Source organism: Apus apus, chromosome 4, assembly GCF_020740795.1.
Source record: "Apus apus isolate bApuApu2 chromosome 4, bApuApu2.pri.cur, whole genome shotgun sequence".
NCBI classification, from domain to species: Eukaryota; Metazoa; Chordata; class Aves; order Apodiformes; family Apodidae; genus Apus; species Apus apus.
In genome coordinates this window covers 21,307,978-21,327,787 of record NC_067285.1, presented here as the reverse complement: position 1 = coordinate 21,327,787, position 19,810 = coordinate 21,307,978, and the positions used below count along the sequence as shown (strand labels likewise).

Here is a 19,810-nt window from a genome sequence, read left to right as displayed (position 1 = left end):
AGCATCAGCTTAGGGTTATTTCTTCCAATGATTCTGTGTGTTTCCTCTTTCTTGGGTCAGTGAATGCAGGGATGGGCTGTGCTGCAGGGGAGCTTGAAGCAATACTGCAGCATTTCTGCCAGTCACTGACACAGCAAAGGCAACTGGAAACCAAATTACTTGGGCAGGGTTTTAAAAGTAATATTTAGGAAAACAAAATTTGTGGTCTGAAATTCTGTGGTCTTTGTTTGGTCACTGTTATTTTCTAATATTATTTGTATTCTCCATTAATATTTCTTTGTCCTTCAAGAGATTTCAAAATCTCTTAAAAAAAGAGATTTTAGGAGATATAAAAAAAGTTTCTGGGTTTTTTGTTTGTTTGTCTTTTTGGTTGTGGTTTTTGGTGTTTTGTTTGTTTTTTTTGCAAGGTGGGGAGATGTTTGCCCCCTTAAAGAGTGAGCTGGATGAGTTGCAAGAAGAAGTGGCAAGAAGAGCCCATGAACAAGAACTACGCAGAAAAAGAGAAAAGGAAATGGAGGCAGCAATGGGCTTTAATCCCCGTCCCAGCAGGTTCATGGATCTCGATGAACTGCAGAATCAGGGTAACTTTGAGTGTAGTGTATTTTGCACAGTTGTAGTGCTGAAGTTTTTTGAACCTTTGAACTTAATTTCCTATTGTCAATCTCTCTCTCTCTCTGTCATCCTTCATTACAATTTTGTACCTTCAGTTACTGTAAGACCATCAATTTCAAACCTGTAGGATGCAAAAAGAAAGTGTTTGGTATTTTAACCAAATTCTTTCTAAAATGAGACAAAAAGGTAATTCAGGGGTGTTTTTAATATATTTGCACCTTTCCATTTTTATGGTGATATGCACCATTACTAGTATTGATCTCTTCAGTTAAAAGGCTTCAACTAACATCTTGGAACGTGCAGGTCTGTTTGTACCTGTCAGACACGTCTGGACCATCCACAGCATAGGGTGTTCATTTAGGCCGTTGTTTTGTTTCTGATTGTTTCTGGTAGCATCACTTTCCTAAGCAATTCTGCTTGTTCCTGCACTTGTACTTTCTACTTTTTCTCCTTGCCCAGTTGAGCGGCCACACCACAGGCATGGCAGCAAGTACTGTGGCAGATTTGAGCTGGATCTTAACTGAAAAGCTGAGCTGAGTATAGTTTACTTTTTTTTTTTTAAAGGGAAAATAATTGAAAAAAAGAAAATGAAAAAAAACAAATGCTAAGTTTGTCTTTTCCATGACTCCTCGTGTTTCTGGCAGGGGATGGCAGCGAAAGGTTTAATTGGATGGAGCTGCAGCAGGGGGAACTTGATGACAGGATTCGCATGTAGTGCCTTCCTTTTAGCCCTAAATCTCCATCAGCCAATAAGGGGAGTCAGAAAGAAGGTGGGATGAAGTATATTGACCCAGTTGAGAGTGAAGCCTGAAGCCAGGTGTAGATCATTTAACTGGGGGGTTGTTGGTGGGTCAGCAGAAGAGCCAAGGAAGCTGTAGTGAATGCCTGGGCTCTGCTCCCATGAATTCATGCATGATTGGGGCAAACCCACTGTGGCCTTCTTTGTTGCCAAGCCTCCTGGCACCCCTATGCTGCTTGCTCAAACCTGTTGCAGCTAAGAGTTGAGGTGCTGCCTTACTGCTACAGGACAGAGAGGGAGAGGGGCACCCCACAGCGATGCCAGCTCTGGGCACGGTACAGCCAGTGCTCTGCAGCCTACAGCTATGCCAGCTGCTCAGCAGCCAGAATGTCACTGTGCCAATGACAGCTGAAAAATATAATCTCTGAGAATGTTTGACTGCACAATTTTTTTTTATTATTTTTCTGACCATCAGCGAGCTGCTTAGTTATCCTTTACAGTCTTGCTGTGACCTGCCAGTAACCAGGTGAAAAATTCTGATGTACCAGAGTAGGTGGATATGTTTTTTTTATTAGTATTTACTTTTGTAACATAAATGCCAGTGATGTAAAAATTGAAAAGTAAACCTCTATTGTTGATCTCAATGATATTGTATTCTCTGCTTCTCCTGCCTGAAAGAAAATAGCGTATTTTCTAAAACATTATTCCTCTTTGATCTCTTGTTATATTAACTGGCCTAAGCAGAAATTGCTTAGATTTTCCTTGTTAAAGTAAACTAGAATAATACTTAGTAAAAAAAGACTTCTGTAGCATGTTTGAGGAGTTTACAGGCATTGACTTGAGATCTGGGAAAGTTTCTGTTTTTCCTTTTAAGTCTTTCCCCACTCCAGTCAGAGATGTAATAGCTTAACATTAACAGACTGCCTGACTGCCTGGAAGGCTTGCTTGTACGCAGAACTCCCGAACACTTGTGATTCATTTTCCCCTCAAGTAAACTGCTACATGCATGCAAAGAAAACTAACTTTAGTATACTGGCCTTGATTACAAGCCTCAGTAGCCTCTATTTTGAAACTGAATGTGCTGCTTGATTAGCTCACTGCTGTAACAACTCTCACTTCTCTCTGCAGTACTTGCTTTTCGTATGAGTTCTTTTGGGTTTATGGTGTAAGAGAATTTGTTTTGCATTTGTACACAAGGGTGTTGGGGAGCATGTCACACTGTAGCATATAGGAGATGTTACACAAGTTGGGAAAACATAATCTATTGTTGGCTCATAAAGATACTCGTGTTCTTTACCAGAGAGAGACATTCCATTAAACACCTCCCACACTCCCCCTAAACAAACCCAAAAGTCAAGTTTTATTTCCTGTTTTCCCCTGCCTCATTTCAATGTGTACATTTTAATGCATCACTTACAAAGCACCTAATAGGTGATGCCAGATTGTTTGGACATTTCCTCCTCCCATAATTGGATGTTCTGATTCCAGGACACCATGTTTCATCCTTCTCTTTCTTGTCCAAGGATGATTTATCCTTTTTTTTTTTTCTCCAACACTGTTACCTAAATTGTTGCAAAAAGAATTGGTGATAATTTCCCCTTTCTTGTCATCTTCTTACACCTGTGTTTTTCCTCCTAAAGCTGCAAGGCCATTGGGTTTTCATATTCCATGTGTCTCTTTCAGCGGTTTAATGTATGCATTGAACATGTTTGAAGATGTATTTCATAAAGGCTTTTACACTCACACTAAAGTCTCAGTTTTGTTCCCCAGACATCTGTTATTTCAGGTTTTTTCTATTTTGTGTGGAAGTAATTGGATATCTGAAGATGAGACATTATTTTTGGCAGGGGACTTAATGTACAAGGGAAGCCCTGACCTGCTATATTTCTTGGATATATTTTGGTTTAAATTTAATTCTATACTTAAATTAATTCCTGCTTGACAGAAGTAATTTGAACTGACTCTGTGGTATGTCTGTGCCATCTTTTGTACTGATTTAGACTGCTGAAAATAAAATAATAAGTCAGCATAACTCTCTCAAGAAAACTAAATTTGAGGGGGAAAAATCTGGTTCACTTTATTTTACTGTATGGATATCAAGCATATTGGGGTGCTCAAGTTATACTTCTGCTTAGGCGAGGTTAGGTAGTGTGGTCGGGGGTATGTGCAGCCTCCACCAGTCTGTATGTGGAAGAATTTGGCAATCATGAATGGAATGAGGGTGAGGGTTCTGCAATGAATGAAAACAAAATGAAGGCTGCTGCCCATTGCAGGGAGGAGTGATGGCTTTGAGAAGTCGATGCAAGAGGCAGACTCAATCTTTGAAGAGTCACTGAATCAGGAGCAGAAGGGGGATTGTGCTGCAGCTTTGTCACTCTGTAACGAAGCGATATGTAAGTAACTCTAACCGCCTGAGCTATTGCGCTTTTGACAGTTTGCTAATACAGTAGAACAGTCTGAACACCAAAGCACGGTGAATGGTCAGGTAGTCATATGAGGAGCCAGCTGGTCTGTAGGGAAATGCAGGGACAGTGTCTTTCGTTTTTACAAGCATTCCCTTTTGGGGGGTTTAGTTCTATTCCTCATCATCTCTCTTTGTTCATGTTTGCATCTATTTTTGTTGTTCTCTCCAGTGCTATGGCAGCAACAGTATTGGGGTGCTGATGTGCCCTTTTTGGTGCTAAATGGTGTGTTTCAGCAAGCACCTAGTTGGTAACTTCCCCTGCCACTCGTCCTCAATTAACAGCTCTTCCCCATCCTCATGCCGAATTACAAAGGGCATGAAGCTTCCCTGTTTCTCATGGAGGGTGTAGCATAGGAGGAAAAATTGTAGCCTACACGTGAGTCCTCTGAATTAACAGAAATGAGCTATGCTGTACTTGACTTTCATGAAGAAAAGCACCTTAGGACATTGAAGTGCTTAAATGCATTGTGACTTTTGAGAATGTGTGCTGTGTAATTTCATTTCATTTTCAGTCTTTTTCCATTATGGCTGGCTGTTGCACCTGTGTTTCCCTCTGTCTGTGTAGAATGGCTGCAGACAGAGAGGTTAGCTCTTGTGTATTTTTGCATTTAGAAATTGGCTCTTCTGGACTGCAGAATAAGGGGCACAGCATACAGCTGTTGTGGTAGCTCTGTTAGCTTCCATTCCAGCAAGGAATCTCAGATCCCCGCTGGGTATTCCTTCACACAAAGGGAGTCCCAGGTGTGGAGGATACAGGAGAAGGGTAGATGATGGAATGAAGCATCAATGTGGTAGGGTTAGAAAGAAAGAGCCTGTGTGAAAGGGATGAGAAGTTGGGCTAAAACATGGATAACTTTTTTTTACTTTATTTTTGGTTTAGTTTCAGTTAACATGTTTGGACACCTTGCTAAGCTGAATGTGCATTATTGGAAACAGTAGCATCCTTGTGAACTCCTTTGTGGCAGTATTTGCATGGTCCATGTTTTATGTTCTTGCTGCATCTTTTTTCTTTTTTTCCTTTTCAATTTTATTCTTTTTTTCTGTTTGTTTTCTGCTATGTTTTCTTTTGCATTTTAGCTAAACTAAGACTTGCCATGCATGATGCCAGCGCTAGCACTCACAGCAGAGCCATAGTCGATAAGAAGCTGCAAATCAGTATCCGAAAAGCCCGGAGCCTCCAGGATCGCATGCAGCACCAACAGCCATCGCAGCCGCTGCCGCCGCCAACCTGCCACCCACCACAGGGCGGCACCATGGCCCAGTCTACAAGGTAGTCCAAGTATATCACCTAGACCCAGATCTGAGCTGCATCTGTTAGCAGTGCAGTCTGGAAGGAAATAGCCAACTATATATATTCCCCTAGATAGTCCAAACCCTACAGTGTTACTCCCTATTCCTTTCTTCTTTAGGTTAAAACCTGTAAGATGGTCAACTACACCTTTTACCCCTCCTAGTCTTTGTAGAATAGTGCAATGTGTATGTGTTTGAATTGTGATCTGTGACAGAGAATCGTAGCAGTCAGTGCCTGGCAGCATTAATCTTTTATGCATCAAGGGAAAGAATACAATAGACAATGACCTGGTAGAAAGGGGGTGTGCAGCTGTTTATAATCAGAAGCAGTTTCAGGACTAAGTCAGTGAAGGAATGTATTACAGAAAAAATCTTGCTGTAATTGCTTTTGTGTTGGGAACAGCAACCAGTGTGTTTTAGTGCTGTGTAGTTTGACACGTGTGTCAAATACACTGATCTTTCTAGTCCACTTCTCTAGTGGTGCACTGGTACAACTCTTGGATCCTGATCCTGTCACTTTGAACAGTCCCTATTATCATTCTTCATTTACTTTCTGTGCTCCCCAGCATCCTGTAGCCTGGCTTAGCAGCCACTTCAGTGTCTCTTCATGATTCTTTCTTTCATACTGACTTTAACTATAGCATAATTAACTCTCTGCTGTAACTGATCCTTTCTTCCTACCCACTTTAGCATGCAGCTTAATCCGTCTTTCTTCCCATGCCATTTCCTCCTAGCACTAGATCATCCATGTCCAATTTCCAGGCTGTTTCTTGAACTGTTACTTTTCTTCCCTCTCCTCTTTCTTACTTGTTGTATTATTAGAAGCTTAGATGAAATCCCAGATGAGAATCCTTTTTCTTTTCCTTTTTCTGAAGTGCCACATACAGCTATATACTAAAACTCAGTTAATTTGCACACCTGTCAGGCTATAGTTCATAATGTTCTTTTCTTTTCCTGGAGTAGCTGAATTATACGTAACGAGGGCTGATCTTTTTGTCAATCAGTGGTCCATTATACTCTCTTTTACAGGAGAAGTGCAGAGTCACAATTAAGCATTTTGGCAGATTCTGAGAAAATGAAAAAAAGGAACTTTTAAAACTAGTTTTATTAACACTGAATCTTCTCACTGTTGCTCTGTGAAAATGACATTACTTCTGCAAAAAAGTTATATCCAACCAAATATTCATATTGCAGCCAATGAAAAGAATCTCTTCATAGCCAGAGTTCTGTACTCTTGCTTTGATATAAGTAATGTTGTAGACAGCACAAAGTTTGCCATTACTCACAGACAAGATCATTCTGCTACACACATTATCTAGCTCTTCATCATAGCTTTCACTCTAGGTACCTCAGGGAGAAAACAAAGCAATGATGTTACCGTTTCCTTAAGTTCTCTGTTGGAGCTGTTTGTAGCCTGTCATGTTCTTGCAGGCACGTGGACTTGGTACTGTTTTTTCTGTCTGCATATTAAAATGGTAACTAAATGCAGAAAAATGCCAAGGACATGTATAACCCAAAGATACAATTGTCTTGCATCAGTACATAAAAGGATACAAAGTATTTTTTAGACATATGCTTAGAATACAAATTATTACAAAATAATAGTTAAATATTTAGCTTGAACTTTATTTAATGTGTTGAAAAAATATCTCAAAGATCAGAATACAAAGATGAGAGAAATTTCAACCCATTCCTCCCATCTGTCAAGTCATTCTTCATTAAGTGGCCTGGAGAGAGGAGACCTTACGGAAATATTGTCAGGTCGAGTTCAGATCATGAATCTATCCAAAGTATTTTCAAAAATATCTAAAATGTTAATGTCTAAAATGTTAAAACAGTTGTTTTAATTTATAAAAATGCTGGTGTTACTATTTTTACAGTTATCCTTACCCACATGCTCAGTCTGCTGGTTAATGTGCTTAGGGTGCTATAGAAGAATACTTTATATAGAGCCTAACTGTAGCAAAATACCCTTAAAAATATGAAACAGATCCACTAGATCAGTTTTAGTATGAAAATAGGGTTAGAAGCAAAAGACTAACATGTATGTATCTACTGAATTAATGCAAAAACATCAGAATACAGTTAGCAAAGAAAAGCGTGTTGAGGTCTATGTCACCTAGTGCAAGTTCTGTATCCTAGGAATAAGCTTAAGCAATGACTGCTGCTAATCATTTACCCTTCTGTGTGTTTTAGTGAACAGACTGGCCCGCTCCAAGTACTGCTGAGCCAGGAGGTACCACTGGAACCCAACAAAGAAGTGGAATTTGGGTCCAGTTCTTTCTTCCACCCACCTGCTTCCTGCCATGAATTGCACTCATCATTATATCCAGAGTCTTCCTCCTTGCCCCCTTCTGAAAGCAATCCACCCAACAGGATCTCTCCAAACTTCCGGTCTGCTTCTGCTGATTTCCATGACCAAGTTCCCTCTTTTTCCTATAGGCAAGGGTTGGCAGACAGGTCTGCAAGAACTGACAGTGATGCCCACCATAGTGTGGAATTTGCTGACACTGCAGCCACAGGGCCAAAAGACTATAGGGAATGTTGCAGTAGCAGCAAGTTAGAAGAGGTTCATAACGTAACTCCTATTCTCACACCTCAGTATAAATCCAAGACTAACACAGTAAACTCTGGGTCTTTGCCTACACTGTTTCCCTGTCCACATCCACCACAACCAGCATCTTCTGAAAAGGACAGCCAGCACAGTCCTTGTTCCAAACTTGCAAGCTCTCCGGTGCAACCCAGCATTGATCATTTAGGGACCTATCATGCAGTGACCCCTGCAACTTCATCCCCTACACAGCAGTGCTCCTTGGATCCTTTGCAGAAAACAAATAAGTACTCCAGAGAAAACAGCCAGGAGATTTTACTAGCCTCACAGGATGAATATGGCACAGCAGAAGGTTGCAAATCTGAGGCTTTTAGTACAAAGGGACATGTTCGCTCCTTGGCAGAGCAGTTTCAGAAAATGCATGCAGTCTCCCAGAGAAAAGGTACTCATGAAAAAGGCTGGATTGCTGCAGTGTGTCAGGATGAGAAGTCTCCAAAATTAACACAAAAATCTTTCAACTCTTCATCCTCTGGTTACAGACAGGTAATCCATCAAAACCAAGAGAACAAAAACCAGTCTTCTGAAACGTTGCACTCAACTGTGAATATTAGGGATGGGGTAGTTTCTTTGGAGGGTTTTAGTGCTCAACATGTTGCTTCTAAGAGTGTTTGTTCTCATGGTGAAGAGCTGTGTAGAAGAGGTGGACAGAATATAGCTGATCCTGCACCCTACCTGGAAAGGCACTGTCGTGATGGCGGAATGAAACAGGTGGATGATGGAGCTACTAGTAGCATGGTTGCCTCTATGCCTGTGGACTGTTGGGTGGATAATGTTACTAGGTATTACAGTTCTCAGAAGGCTAAAAAGAATACTGAATGGCTTCCTGTGCCTGGGAGGAGTCCACCCCTTTCTGATCAGAGAGCAGTTGGAGATGACTTGAGCAGGATCCCAGTACATCTGCATCCACAGTGGAATCAAGACACAGAACAGGAGCTCTCAGAACTGGAATCCCTCTATCAGACTAGTCTGCAGGCATCTCAGGCCACTAGGCCTTTCTTGGGAAGACAAGACAGTGCTAGGTATCCATTTGACCAATCAGGTAAGAATGATGCAGCTGTTTTTCTTGGTTGACCTGCCTATGGGCTCCAATATAGGTGAAGGTATGTTTTTCAGTTGATTTAGTTAAATGAGAATGAATTTGTGCAGAGATGCAGAAGGATTCAGGTTATGGATTCTGAAAACTTTCTAACTATATATGTAGAGAAGCAGTGTGATAGCACTGCCTGGGCAGGCTGCAGAGTAGCTGTTGATCGTGGCAAAAAGAGCATTAAGAGTGACATGGAATTACTGATCCTGTTTTTAAATAGGGAGCTAGCTTTTTGGGTCAGGCTGCTGAAATTTGCTCTTTTAAAGTCCTGCATCACCTCTGGATTTGATTAAACTGTTTCTGTGCCTGAAGTTTATGTTCTCCACATTTGTGAATTTTAACTGATTGTATTGTCTTTGAGAATTTGGTCTGTACCTGGTTGAGGAGGATAACTTCTAAAAGTGTTTCCACATCTATGAGAGTTGAACTTGTGTTTTGCTATAAGTTGTGGAAAATTACTTGTTAAAACAGCACTAGGGGTACACAATCTGCATTAAGATCCTTGAGACGTTGTGGATTAGCTGGAGCCAACAGATCCTGTTGCTGGAGACACTCGATTAGAGTCTGATGATAGTAGTCTGGTTTCACTTAAGCTGATCTCATCTCCTGCCTGAGATAGGTCAACCTTGATTCTTACTTAGTACAAGTAAAGCAAATTTATTTATAATCCATATCAGAGCATTAGAGCTACCAGTTTTCTGGTTAAATACAACACAGCCTAAAACTTGATAAGAACCAAAGTGAGATAGATGAATAGATATTGCAATAAATACACAAGACAGGTTTTCCGATGCCCTGCACCCATGGAGGTGGAGCCTTCATCATTACTGACAAATCAAGCCTGTCTTTGAACAGGTTTTCTATGAAACTTTCTTGTCTTGCAGTCTACTGGCAGACCAGGTGACACATCTGAAGGTGGCTATTTTCCATGTGTTGTCCTTTTGGTTTTCTTTCAGAGTTAGGCAAGATCTGATCTCTCAACCTTGCAGATGCTCTCTTGCATGGGCTTATTTAATCAGATCTTACGTGCTTCTGCTTAGCTTACTGATTTTGGAAGCTCTTTCTGGAAATCTAACAGGATAAATCTGTAGTATTAGCTGGAACTTTGGAGTTCAGCCATAAAATGTCCTGTTTCTTATGCTAACACCCATTGCCTATTTTATATGAGACATGGATATTCTTCTAAAGTGATGTTTGTGTTTGAGATCACAGAATCATAGAATGGCTTGAGTTGGAAGGGACCTTAAAGATCATCTAGTTCCAAACCTCCTGCATGGGTAGGGACACCTCTCAGTAGATCAGGTTGCTCACATCTTTACTTCTGGTTTGCTGTGACTTTCAGATGTTTCTTCTGAAGTTCTACAAATTCGGTATAAAAACAAATAGTTGGAACCAGTGCATCTACTGTGATGAACTGGATGAAAATCACCTGAGTAGGTCTAGGACAGCTCTTTCTCACTTCTAGCACCTATTAATTCAATTAAAGCTGATGAATCTGGTTTATCTCATGTAACTTTAGGTAAGTTGCTTTTGATAGCTGATTTTTCTGTCCCTTTAGCCCCCCTAAAATATCCCATATCTGTTGCAAATGAGTGTTGGTGTGCAGCTAAGTCTTAAATAATTCAATTAACTGCTCCCCAGAAGCCTGGAAAAAGGGCAAGTGAAGCAGGCATGTGAGTGTCCTGACAGACTGTCTCCCCATGAAAAGTTGGGAGCTAGCTTATGTATTCATGTTCAAAGGATCTTTGACTTCTTGTTCTGTGTATATAGTCTGTCTCTCTGTCTTTGCTGGAGTCAGACCTAAGATAGTAAAAAATGTGCCATAACATGCAGTCAAGCTTTGAATTTAACTGTAGCATTTTCCTTCTCAGTCTCTGTGATTCTGGATGTGAGGAAACCACATGCTACAGCTGGCATGGGCCTCTCGAAAACCCCAACAGCAGAGATCGAGCGCAGTCTGTGTGGATCCACTGTCTCTTCTGTCTCCAAGGTGACATCTTGTTACTTAGGATGTGCTAGAGGGGGAAGGGCTTGGCCTGTGCAAATAAAATAATTTACAATGGGAGAAGTGGAATATGTTATGGAAAAGTTACTGAGGTCATGAATACTTATGTTAGAGAGAATTTTAAGTGCAGTCTAGCTCAGGATGAATTAGCTAAAAAATGAGTAACTGATACTACATGCAGTTTTTATGCAATCAAATTATCTCAATTCTGACTTTGAGGAACATATCCCTGAAAACTTAAGATCTAGTCTTTTTGAACATATTGACGTGAGCTGCCTGAAATCACAACTTATGGTAACTGCTTCTTGATGTTGCCACTTGCAGAGGCACAGACTTTTTTTCCTTTATGTCACTACATATTTTAAAGGGGGGGATAATTCAGTATCTGCTACAGTTGGTAGTTGGTCACCTCAGAGTGGGAGAAGATGCTTTTTCTTTTTTTGCTGGGGAGAAACTGTTTGAATAACTGGCAGTTACATATCAGTGCCTGTACATGAAAATATATAGATATTTTCAAGGGGAAACAACATTTCCTATAGTAACTCCATACTCATTAAAGGGAGCTTAAATATTCTTGTTTATTTAGAAAAGAGGAGAAGAGAGAAGGAACAAACATTTTGCTTGCTAGCATAAGATTAACAAGCTTCCAGCACTCCTCAAATAATCCTACGGGCTTTTTGGTTATGAGAAGACTGTAGTACTTTATCATAGGATGGTTCTGAGCTGCAGCCATGTTTATTTCTACAGGGCAGTGATGCCTGTAGCAGCAGTCAGTCCTCTAGGTAGATTTGTCCCAGCAAGGACTTTGTCCTGGGTCTAGATATTTGTAAAAGAATGAATCTCCCTTAGACAAATAAATCAGTGTATATTTACTAAAGAAATCAAGCTTATAAGGAATAATATTTTCAATCACCAGATCCAAACAGACCCATTTAAGTTCTCAAGGTAGTATCTGAATGAAGGATTTCAAAAAAGAAAAGGTCATGGGAGTTTCATTGAAGTACAGTGTGTTAGATTTACATTGATCTCTTCCTGATAGCTATTAAACGAAATTGATACTATGGTGAGCCTTTTCTGAAATGTGTGATACTATCTGCAGGTCACATATACCAGAGAACATAGCAGGGAACCAGAAGAGGAGGAAATGTACAGTGCAGAGAATTTCCGTCGTATTGCTCGCAGTCTCAGTGGGACAGTCATCTCAAATAGAGAAGAGACCTTGGTCTCTTCTCACAGTTTTGTAAGTAGAATGATGTGCAGCTTTCCAAAGAGCCATCATTGTGTGTAAGGATGCTGTTTTCTCTGTCTGCATTTAGTAGTTAACAAGCAAGAATAATAAGCCATGATGAAAGCTTGTCATTTTGAATTTTCTCTTTTTGGAAGAAGAATGAGCTTTAATTAATAAAGCCACCTTCAGGAATCATTGCAGAGTAGTACCTGCTGGAGCTGGTAAGCACGTGAGCTAATGTCAGTATTCAAAGACATCCAGTATAAACATTTTTTTCAGTTGACTTAGATTATTTTCAAGAAAGCTTTTAATACACCTGGAATTTTAAAAAGATCCCACTAATCATGTGAAAGTTACTGCTTTTTTGTGGGTATATTCAGCAAGTAGCATTTTTAGAGAGTAAAAGTAAGCATAAAGAGGAGGCAATTCAAGACTTGGTGCATAGCATGCAGCCAGTCACATACAGAAAGCAACTAAAAAGAGGGAGATTGATTTTTCCCATGTTATATCTCTTAAGTAAATTTAGGTGCATATTAAAACTCCCAGTCAGGAAACTTACATGAAAGTTCAGCTTGAATTGAATTTATTGTGAACTGTGATTAAGTTTTGATTTGAAACCAACTGCTTAATAGGAGTAGAAGAGTCTCAGTTGCAAAATCAGTTGTTTAGACCGGTTGGTCGGATTCTGTTTTTCTGCTGTGGACAATAAACTAAGAATACATCAACTTCTGAATGTTTGCTTCTCAGCCTGCTTTAGTTGAGGGCTTTAATGCATACTTTGAAGTGCTGGCAGAAGCAATTAAAAACCTCTGGCTGTCCAAGACCCTTCTCTCTGCTGAAGGCTTATATCCCCACAGCAGAAGCAGCTGATAGTATGGCTGTCACCACTCAAGTTATCCACTGGGCTGAAGTCTGTGATGGTTTGTTATTGTGCTATTCAGCCATCCCTGCTTTGGGGTAGGTACTTCCTAATAGAGGGAAGAGGTACAGCACTGGCAAGTACTCCAGCTGCAATGGAAAAATATGGTCATAGTCTGGAATCAGAGGTTTCAGTAAAGCCTGCTAGAAAATAAGAAGGATCAGGAATACCCTTTTAATTTCATGGCTTGTGTAGCATGGCAGTTCCACTGCTGACTGGCCTGTCATTGCTCTGTGGATTCAGTTTGTGAACCAAACCTCCCATGTGTGGTTGTGTTTGTTTTGGCTTTTTCTCCTTGGTATATTTCCACTCACATGATCCTACTAAGTAACCCACCAGTGCTGTAAGAGTCTTACTGCATTGATGCAGTTTTTATTTGTGTTTCTTTTTCACATATAGATGCATTCTTTTGTTCTGGTGACTAATCCCTTTCCTTGGTCAACACCATCTTTGCTTGATTCAACCCAACTCTTTGTTTACTCATCATTTTATGTTCTTTTCTTCTGCCTTCTCATTTTATAAAAGGAAGCACCAAATATGAGGAAAATGCCAGTGGACACCAACCACCGTTCTTCCAGCTCCACTTCCCTTCCTTCCCCCCATGATCCTCCTGTGTTTTCCTTTGATCCCCAGCACAATCCAAACCAGGTGCAGCACCTACCCCATGATGTACTGATGCCCATCATGATGGGCAAGGCACGTAACCCATCAGGTAATCACAGGACTTTTCATCCTCCTTTGTGATCAGAAATATTGCTGAAATACAGCTCTTCAGATCTTGTTTTTCATAATGATTTTTCACCATCTGTCTGCATTCCTCCAGAGACCTGGAAGGATGAATCACCTTCTCTGCCCTTTAGAGTTGTTCTGTGATTCTGTGCTAAGTGAACATAAGAAAAAGAGAATAATCTTTATGGAAACCTTATGATGACTTTATATAAATTAATATATTTTTATGAGTAGTGTATTCTGTATTCTGTAGTGTAAAAGTAGCAGGGAGCCCCACCACATGTCATGCATTAGAGTACTATCCACAGGCTGCTCATTCCAGTAAATCAGACATGTAAATGTGCCAGTAGAAATAACCAGTTCCTGCATTAGAGTTATTTTCCCTGTAACAGCCATCAAAACCAGTTTGATCTACCAGTCTTGAATTACTTTGTTAGGCTCCTCCTATTTGGTAACAAAAGGGCTATTAAAGAAATCTGAAGTCTGTGAAAGCAGCTGTGGTAGGATAAGGAAGAAATGCAGTGAGGAAAGTGAATGCTAGAAAGGGTACAGCTAGCTTTAATTTAGTTGAACATCAACCAGTAACTGGATGTTGTTTAATTTTTCTTCTGTCACCTTTTGGCCACAGCTGAAAGTTCTGAGAGGATTAAATAAAAAATATAACTAAGGAAACACATTTGTTTATTTATTTATTTATTTATTTATTTATTATTCCCAGGAGACCAGAAGAACACCATCCAGAAACTTCTGGTTGTGCCTGACAGGGGTGAAGCTTTGCAAGGTGAAGACTTCCCAGGTGTGGCACTGAGCTATGGGAGTCTCCCTTGTGCACCCAAAGGCACCCTCTCCCAGGGGCAAAAGCCTCTTGATAATCCACGTTTAGGAGGTGGAGCATCAAGTGTTTCTGGCCGTTGGCTGAACATGAGCTACGCTGCCAGGCAAACAGCCACGTTACCAGATAAACGAACAATGCTCTGGGGGAAACGTGCTGGCCAGCCAGGCAAGAGTTTGCAGGAAGGCTTCCTCCAGCAGTCTTTGCAACATCAAATGCATGAATCTTATGGCATAGGTTGCAGGCTACCAGCCAGCACAGACTACAGCACTTTAAGAATACCACATGAGCCTTCTTGGGATCCCGGTGCCTCTCAAGGTTGTCCTGTGCCCCCTTCTTGCGTTAAGGCCCCGGGTCCAAGGAGAGTTGATATGCCCCCAGAAGACGACTGGCGACAGAACAGCTACACCCCTCAGCCTGGCAGAAGGCGAATGCTGCCAATTCACGCGATGGATGGGACTTTTTCTTCTGCTTCCGAGGCACACAGGAATATGCTGGCTCGAGCAGCAGCTGCTGGCACCATGCGAAATAATGGCTGGTGAGATCCCATCCACTCCACGTGCCCTCATAAACCGCCCTGTGAACAGACTATAGCTGTTGCCAGAGCATGGATTACATGGAGACAGCAAACTCTTTCAGGCAGTCTCTGTGCCAGTCTTGTTTTAAAATGTAGCTATACAGTATGTGGAAACTAATTGCACTGTATTTCATTTCTGACACTACTGAACTGCTGTCTGGAGGGGTAATCTTGGCTATTCTAGTCCTGGCCTCTCCCAGCAAAAAAGTGGTATAGGAATGGTGTGCTCCAGGGGCATTGGTTTACGGGTAAGTTCAGAAGTATGTGCGTGTTTTGAAGGAAGATGGCCACAAGGATGTTTTTAAGGACTGTTTTTCATGAAATGTAGCTTTGATTAATTCTTCACATTAAAAAGCAATCCTTTTGTTTTCCTCTCCTTCCTCTCTCCTGTTCCTTCCTAGGGGAAAAAAACTGATCCACCTTCCAGGTTCCAGTAAATATGCACTTGGTAGGCCGGCAGTTAGTAACGCAAAACCCAGTTTTCATTGTGCTGAGATCTCTGCCTGAGATCACAGCTTTAGCTGCTGCTGAGGAAGTGGCAGGGAGACAACTGTTCATTTGTAAACAAGAATTTTCTCCACTTCCTTAAGGCAAACTAACAATGCTTCAAACAGAAAAGACTGTTAATGCTGCACGCTTAATTACACCAATGTAAACTCAGAATAAGTTTAACTATTTTAGTGTCAAACATACTTGCTTTTGTAAGTATTTTTCAAATAAATATATGAAAATAGTTCCATTTACTTGTCTGTGTATGAACTTTCTTTGCTAATTTGGCTTTACTCAGCAGTTGGCCTGAAACTGCTGATTAATGTTCTTAGGCACTAACAGTAATGGCCAGTAATGTCCTTTGAAAAGCATTTTGAGACTTCCATGTTGGAGGCAAAACTACAGAATGTGTGCAGGTTGGTAGTATATGCAAATAGGATGCTTATCCAAAAAACTAATTAGAAATTACTGGTGTAGTCAGACGTGTCATTTTAATGAGTTGCACTCCTGCTCTTGCATATGCTTTCAGGTGTGGTGGTTATGAGTAGTTTAAAAACGTGGAGGGTTATTCCATGCTGACATTGAGTGGGGTTGCAGCTGTGGTGGTTCTACAGCCAGTGAAATGTGTAGGCTGCCCTCTAGTGCATGGCACTGCTTGGTAACCTGCTCTCGCTGTAGCTGAGGGTCTTTTAATTTCATGTTTTGCACCTCAGTGCTTGGTGGATTTTCATCTGTTCTTGCTGTTTAGGTTGAGATTGAGTCTCATTCATTTTAGTAAGTGTAATTTCTTGTTTTCTCGTTTCTAAATAATTGCTATTTTGTCTGTTATTGTTAGAGTCTCATCTAACTACATCACGCTAAATGGTGTTTTACATTTGGGATTATGTTGCACACTTTGTAGTTAACTGCCCCCACTAGCTCTCGTGACCAGAGCAAAGCACACTCTTCTTCCACCTCTCCATTCAAAAAAAAACCTACCAACTTTTGACTTTTTCACATAATGGATTTGCCAGTTCAATAATGTGAAACGTTCAACAGTACTCATTTTACTGGTGTTCTACATGTAAAACAATGGAGTGTTATTTAAGGTTTCCCAACAGATAAGAAGTTGTTCCTCTCTCTGGCTGCACGTGAACATGCCATAGCCAACTGCTAATTTTCTAGCCATAGAAATTACAATTTGGGGAAATTACTGCAGTGCAGAAGTGGATATTTGGACAGAAACATTCCTGTTGCAGTTCTTTCTCCCTCTCATTGGTAGAAAGATGCTACTGGAGTAAAGAGAATCTGGGCAGAATCAGCCTGTTTGTTTTCAGCTTTTTGTTACCTGCAGCAGCTGGAGAAAGTTACAATAGCTACAGAATGCAAATGAGGACATTGATAAGTATTTGATGCTTTTCTTGACTACAGCTCTAAGAAATTCAGATTTCAGAGTGAGGCTTAAGTAGTCTTGAACTCCATTATATAAAAAAATAATCTGCCAGAATAAAGTACAATGTCATCTCTTCAAGAATATGAAACATTTTTGAATAAAGAAAATGTGCATGCTTAGATTAATTTTTTATTGTTTTATTTTAATCCTAGCTACCAGGAAGGAGGAAGTACACTTACATAAAGCTCTGGAAAATAACTGTGAATTGATACAACTCGATCTAATAATTGGTGGCATTCAGTTTTTCTTTAAAAAGGAAGCTGTTGTTTTTATTCATCATCATAGTTCTATCTCTCAGGTTTCAAAACAGATTTACAAATGTCCTCTGTATATCAGTTACTTACTATTAAATTAATTCAACCAGAGGCCTGAAAAGGAAAAGTTGGGACATGACCTCTGAAATATCTCCATACCAAGCAGTATGTTAGTATCTAAGAATAGAAGCTAACTGAAGTAGTTTCAGCAATAAATTAAACATTGGAGAAAATTTGAAGCTGGCAAAATACCTTTACTTCATCTGTAGCTTGTTTCTGCAAGTCTTAATGAGGTTTGTAAATTAATATGTACCTTGTAATTCATTTCACTAACTGCTTAGTTGCAAGGCTCTTTGATGCTTATTGGCTATTTACACCCTAGAAAGGTACCATCTCTCATTGTGTTTGTAATATGTTTAGACCTGGCTGTGTAGGGGGCAAAAAGAGCAATAGTAAAAGGAAAAGTAACTTGGTGTTCTAGCAGTAGCAATTTTGTGTAAATGTAATAATTCTGTATATGGAAAAGGAACTACCTAGTGCAGTTCTGTTTCTTGAAGGCAATGGAGTTTGTGCACACTGTTTATGGAAATCATACTCAGACCTGCTGAGGAGCAAATTTCTTCAAATGGAGTGTGTGCTGGAGTGTACATCACTAATGAGTCAACCAGAATGCACTCTGCTTTAGAGAAGTGAGCTAGAAAAGTGCAAGGTAAGTGCCTAGTCCTTCCTAGACAAAGGCTGCTGCATCCACATTAAAATGCTGGTGATTTGGGAAAAGTGAAGGAGCTATCTTACTGATATTTTCTGTGATTGCTAAGATTGCTGAAATTGGCTTACCAGTGATGGTTGAACTGGGTAGGATGTGTACAGTGTAGGCAGGATCCCAGATAACTGGCAGTCACACTTGTTTTGCATTTAATGTCATGTGGGGAGAGGGCCAGGGTAGGTGTGTGGGGAGAAGAGAAGGAAAAGATGAGCAAAAGAGTGGATTGGAATAGGAAGGAACAGGCAGATAGATGAAAAAGACACAATGAAAGAAAATTTGTGCATTACATCTCACTTAAATGTGTCTGTCTTTCCAAAGAACATGCAAGATTGAATTTTCTTTCCTTCTTTCAAAGGATAGATTCCTGGACCAAGGGGGTCCTCAGCACCAGTCTGCCACTGAAGCTTTTGAAGAGGAAAGACTGGCTGATGTAAAGAGCAAGCAGTGTTCTTTGTAGGAATCTTTAATAATGTTCATGCCATGGTAAGCAAAACTGAGCAGAAACACTTACATACCACTGCTGTATGTATAAACAGATGTTGGGCAAACAGTCTAGGTTAAGTTAGTGTCTACGCCAGCTGGGGCAAAGATAAAAATGTGCTTGGGCTTGACAAATACCTTGCTTAAGTTAGATGTTCTGGAGTCACTACTGTGCTGTGTCCTTTTCTTCACTATGGGTGGCAAAAAGCAAAAGTATGACACTTTCATTCATCTGTGCTTGCTGCCTCCAGTATGATGTCACTGCGTAGCCTCTAACCTTCTCATGCCTAGTTAGATACCTGTAATGCTCCTTTTATGCTAGTTCTTCTACAACTTCTATCAGTTTTACCTTTAAAGTTGCCTTTAAAGTTTCAGAAACTGCTTTAGAAAAAGCACGCTAGATAATTTTATTATCCTGTCATGCTACTCCTGAAATAATTTTCTATCTGCCTCACTCTTCTCATTCATTGAAATATTTTTTTTAAATCTTTTTAAACCAAAAAAGTATAACTTGGAAATGTTTTTCCTTTGGCTAATGGAAAAATAACAACTAAGACCAGCTATACAACACTTCAGAACACTGAGTATGTTTTGCTAGGATATTGGGGGAAGTAGATGAAAATGGATTAGTTCAACTGACAAAACCTTGTTTATTGGCATCAATAGAATTGCTTTAGCATTCATTCTTGAGTGCGTAAGCACTGAATATACTCAAGAATAATAAGTTCAAGTGTAATTTGTAAACTAACTTACATTAAGTTTATTGAAGGAGGGTTATCTTGAGTTTGGGATGGCCCAGTCCCAGGTGATTAACCAGTGAATCATAGGCTTGAGAAGCTTTAAGTGTGTATATATCAGTAAACAAAAAATTTTAAACATTAATACATGAGGAAAATGAGTACAGCCAAGCTGCACTTTAGTAATAAATCTAAGAATCATTCCATATTGTTAAATTTTAGTCTTTTTTACTACTCAGGCAAAGTGATCTTGATGGCAGTCTAGGGCTGTCTGTCATTGCAGATTTTTTTTCAAAATTTATACCAGTTAATTGTTATGTGACTGTCACTTGAGGAAGTTCCAAGCATAGAACTCTTGTTAATAAAAAAAAAAAATATTAAAAAATCCAACTATTTTAAGATTGTCTGAGGTAGCTTAAAGCATATTAAAGCATGAGCATGTTAACATGCAATACCTATGTGAAGAGTAAATGGTAGGTGAGCAACTGGTGGAGCTAGCTACATGTTTAATGCTTGAAAATAATGTGCTTTCAAATTCCTGCAGTTCCAATGCAGCATT

The 19,810-nt window shown here is 40.0% G+C and overlaps 1 protein-coding gene across 12 annotated transcripts in view; it reads left to right on the top strand.

The window, feature by feature from the left end:
* The window catches only part of USP54 (ubiquitin specific peptidase 54), a 98,045-nt gene extending 82,219 nt beyond the window's left edge, over window positions 1-15,826 (top strand). For 6 of the 12 annotated variants that reach the window (XM_051617452.1, XM_051617453.1, XM_051617455.1 and 3 more), the window contains 8 exons: window positions 408-581; window positions 3,625-3,744; window positions 4,893-5,085; window positions 7,302-8,755; window positions 10,675-10,793; window positions 11,908-12,048; window positions 13,481-13,667; window positions 14,403-15,826. In XM_051617452.1, coding sequence (XP_051473412.1) covers window positions 408-581; window positions 3,625-3,744; window positions 4,893-5,085; window positions 7,302-8,755; window positions 10,675-10,793; window positions 11,908-12,048; window positions 13,481-13,667; window positions 14,403-15,058 — 3,044 coding nt within the window. In that variant the 3' untranslated portion in view covers window positions 15,059-15,826. Of the gene's footprint in view, window positions 1-407; window positions 582-3,624; window positions 3,745-4,892; window positions 5,086-7,301; window positions 8,756-10,674; window positions 10,794-11,907; window positions 12,049-13,480; window positions 13,668-14,402 lie in introns of those variants that run through there. The other 6 variants (XM_051617457.1, XM_051617458.1, XM_051617459.1 and 3 more) reach the window with 6 other exon arrangements.
* Window positions 15,827-19,810: the final 3,984 nt, after the last annotated feature.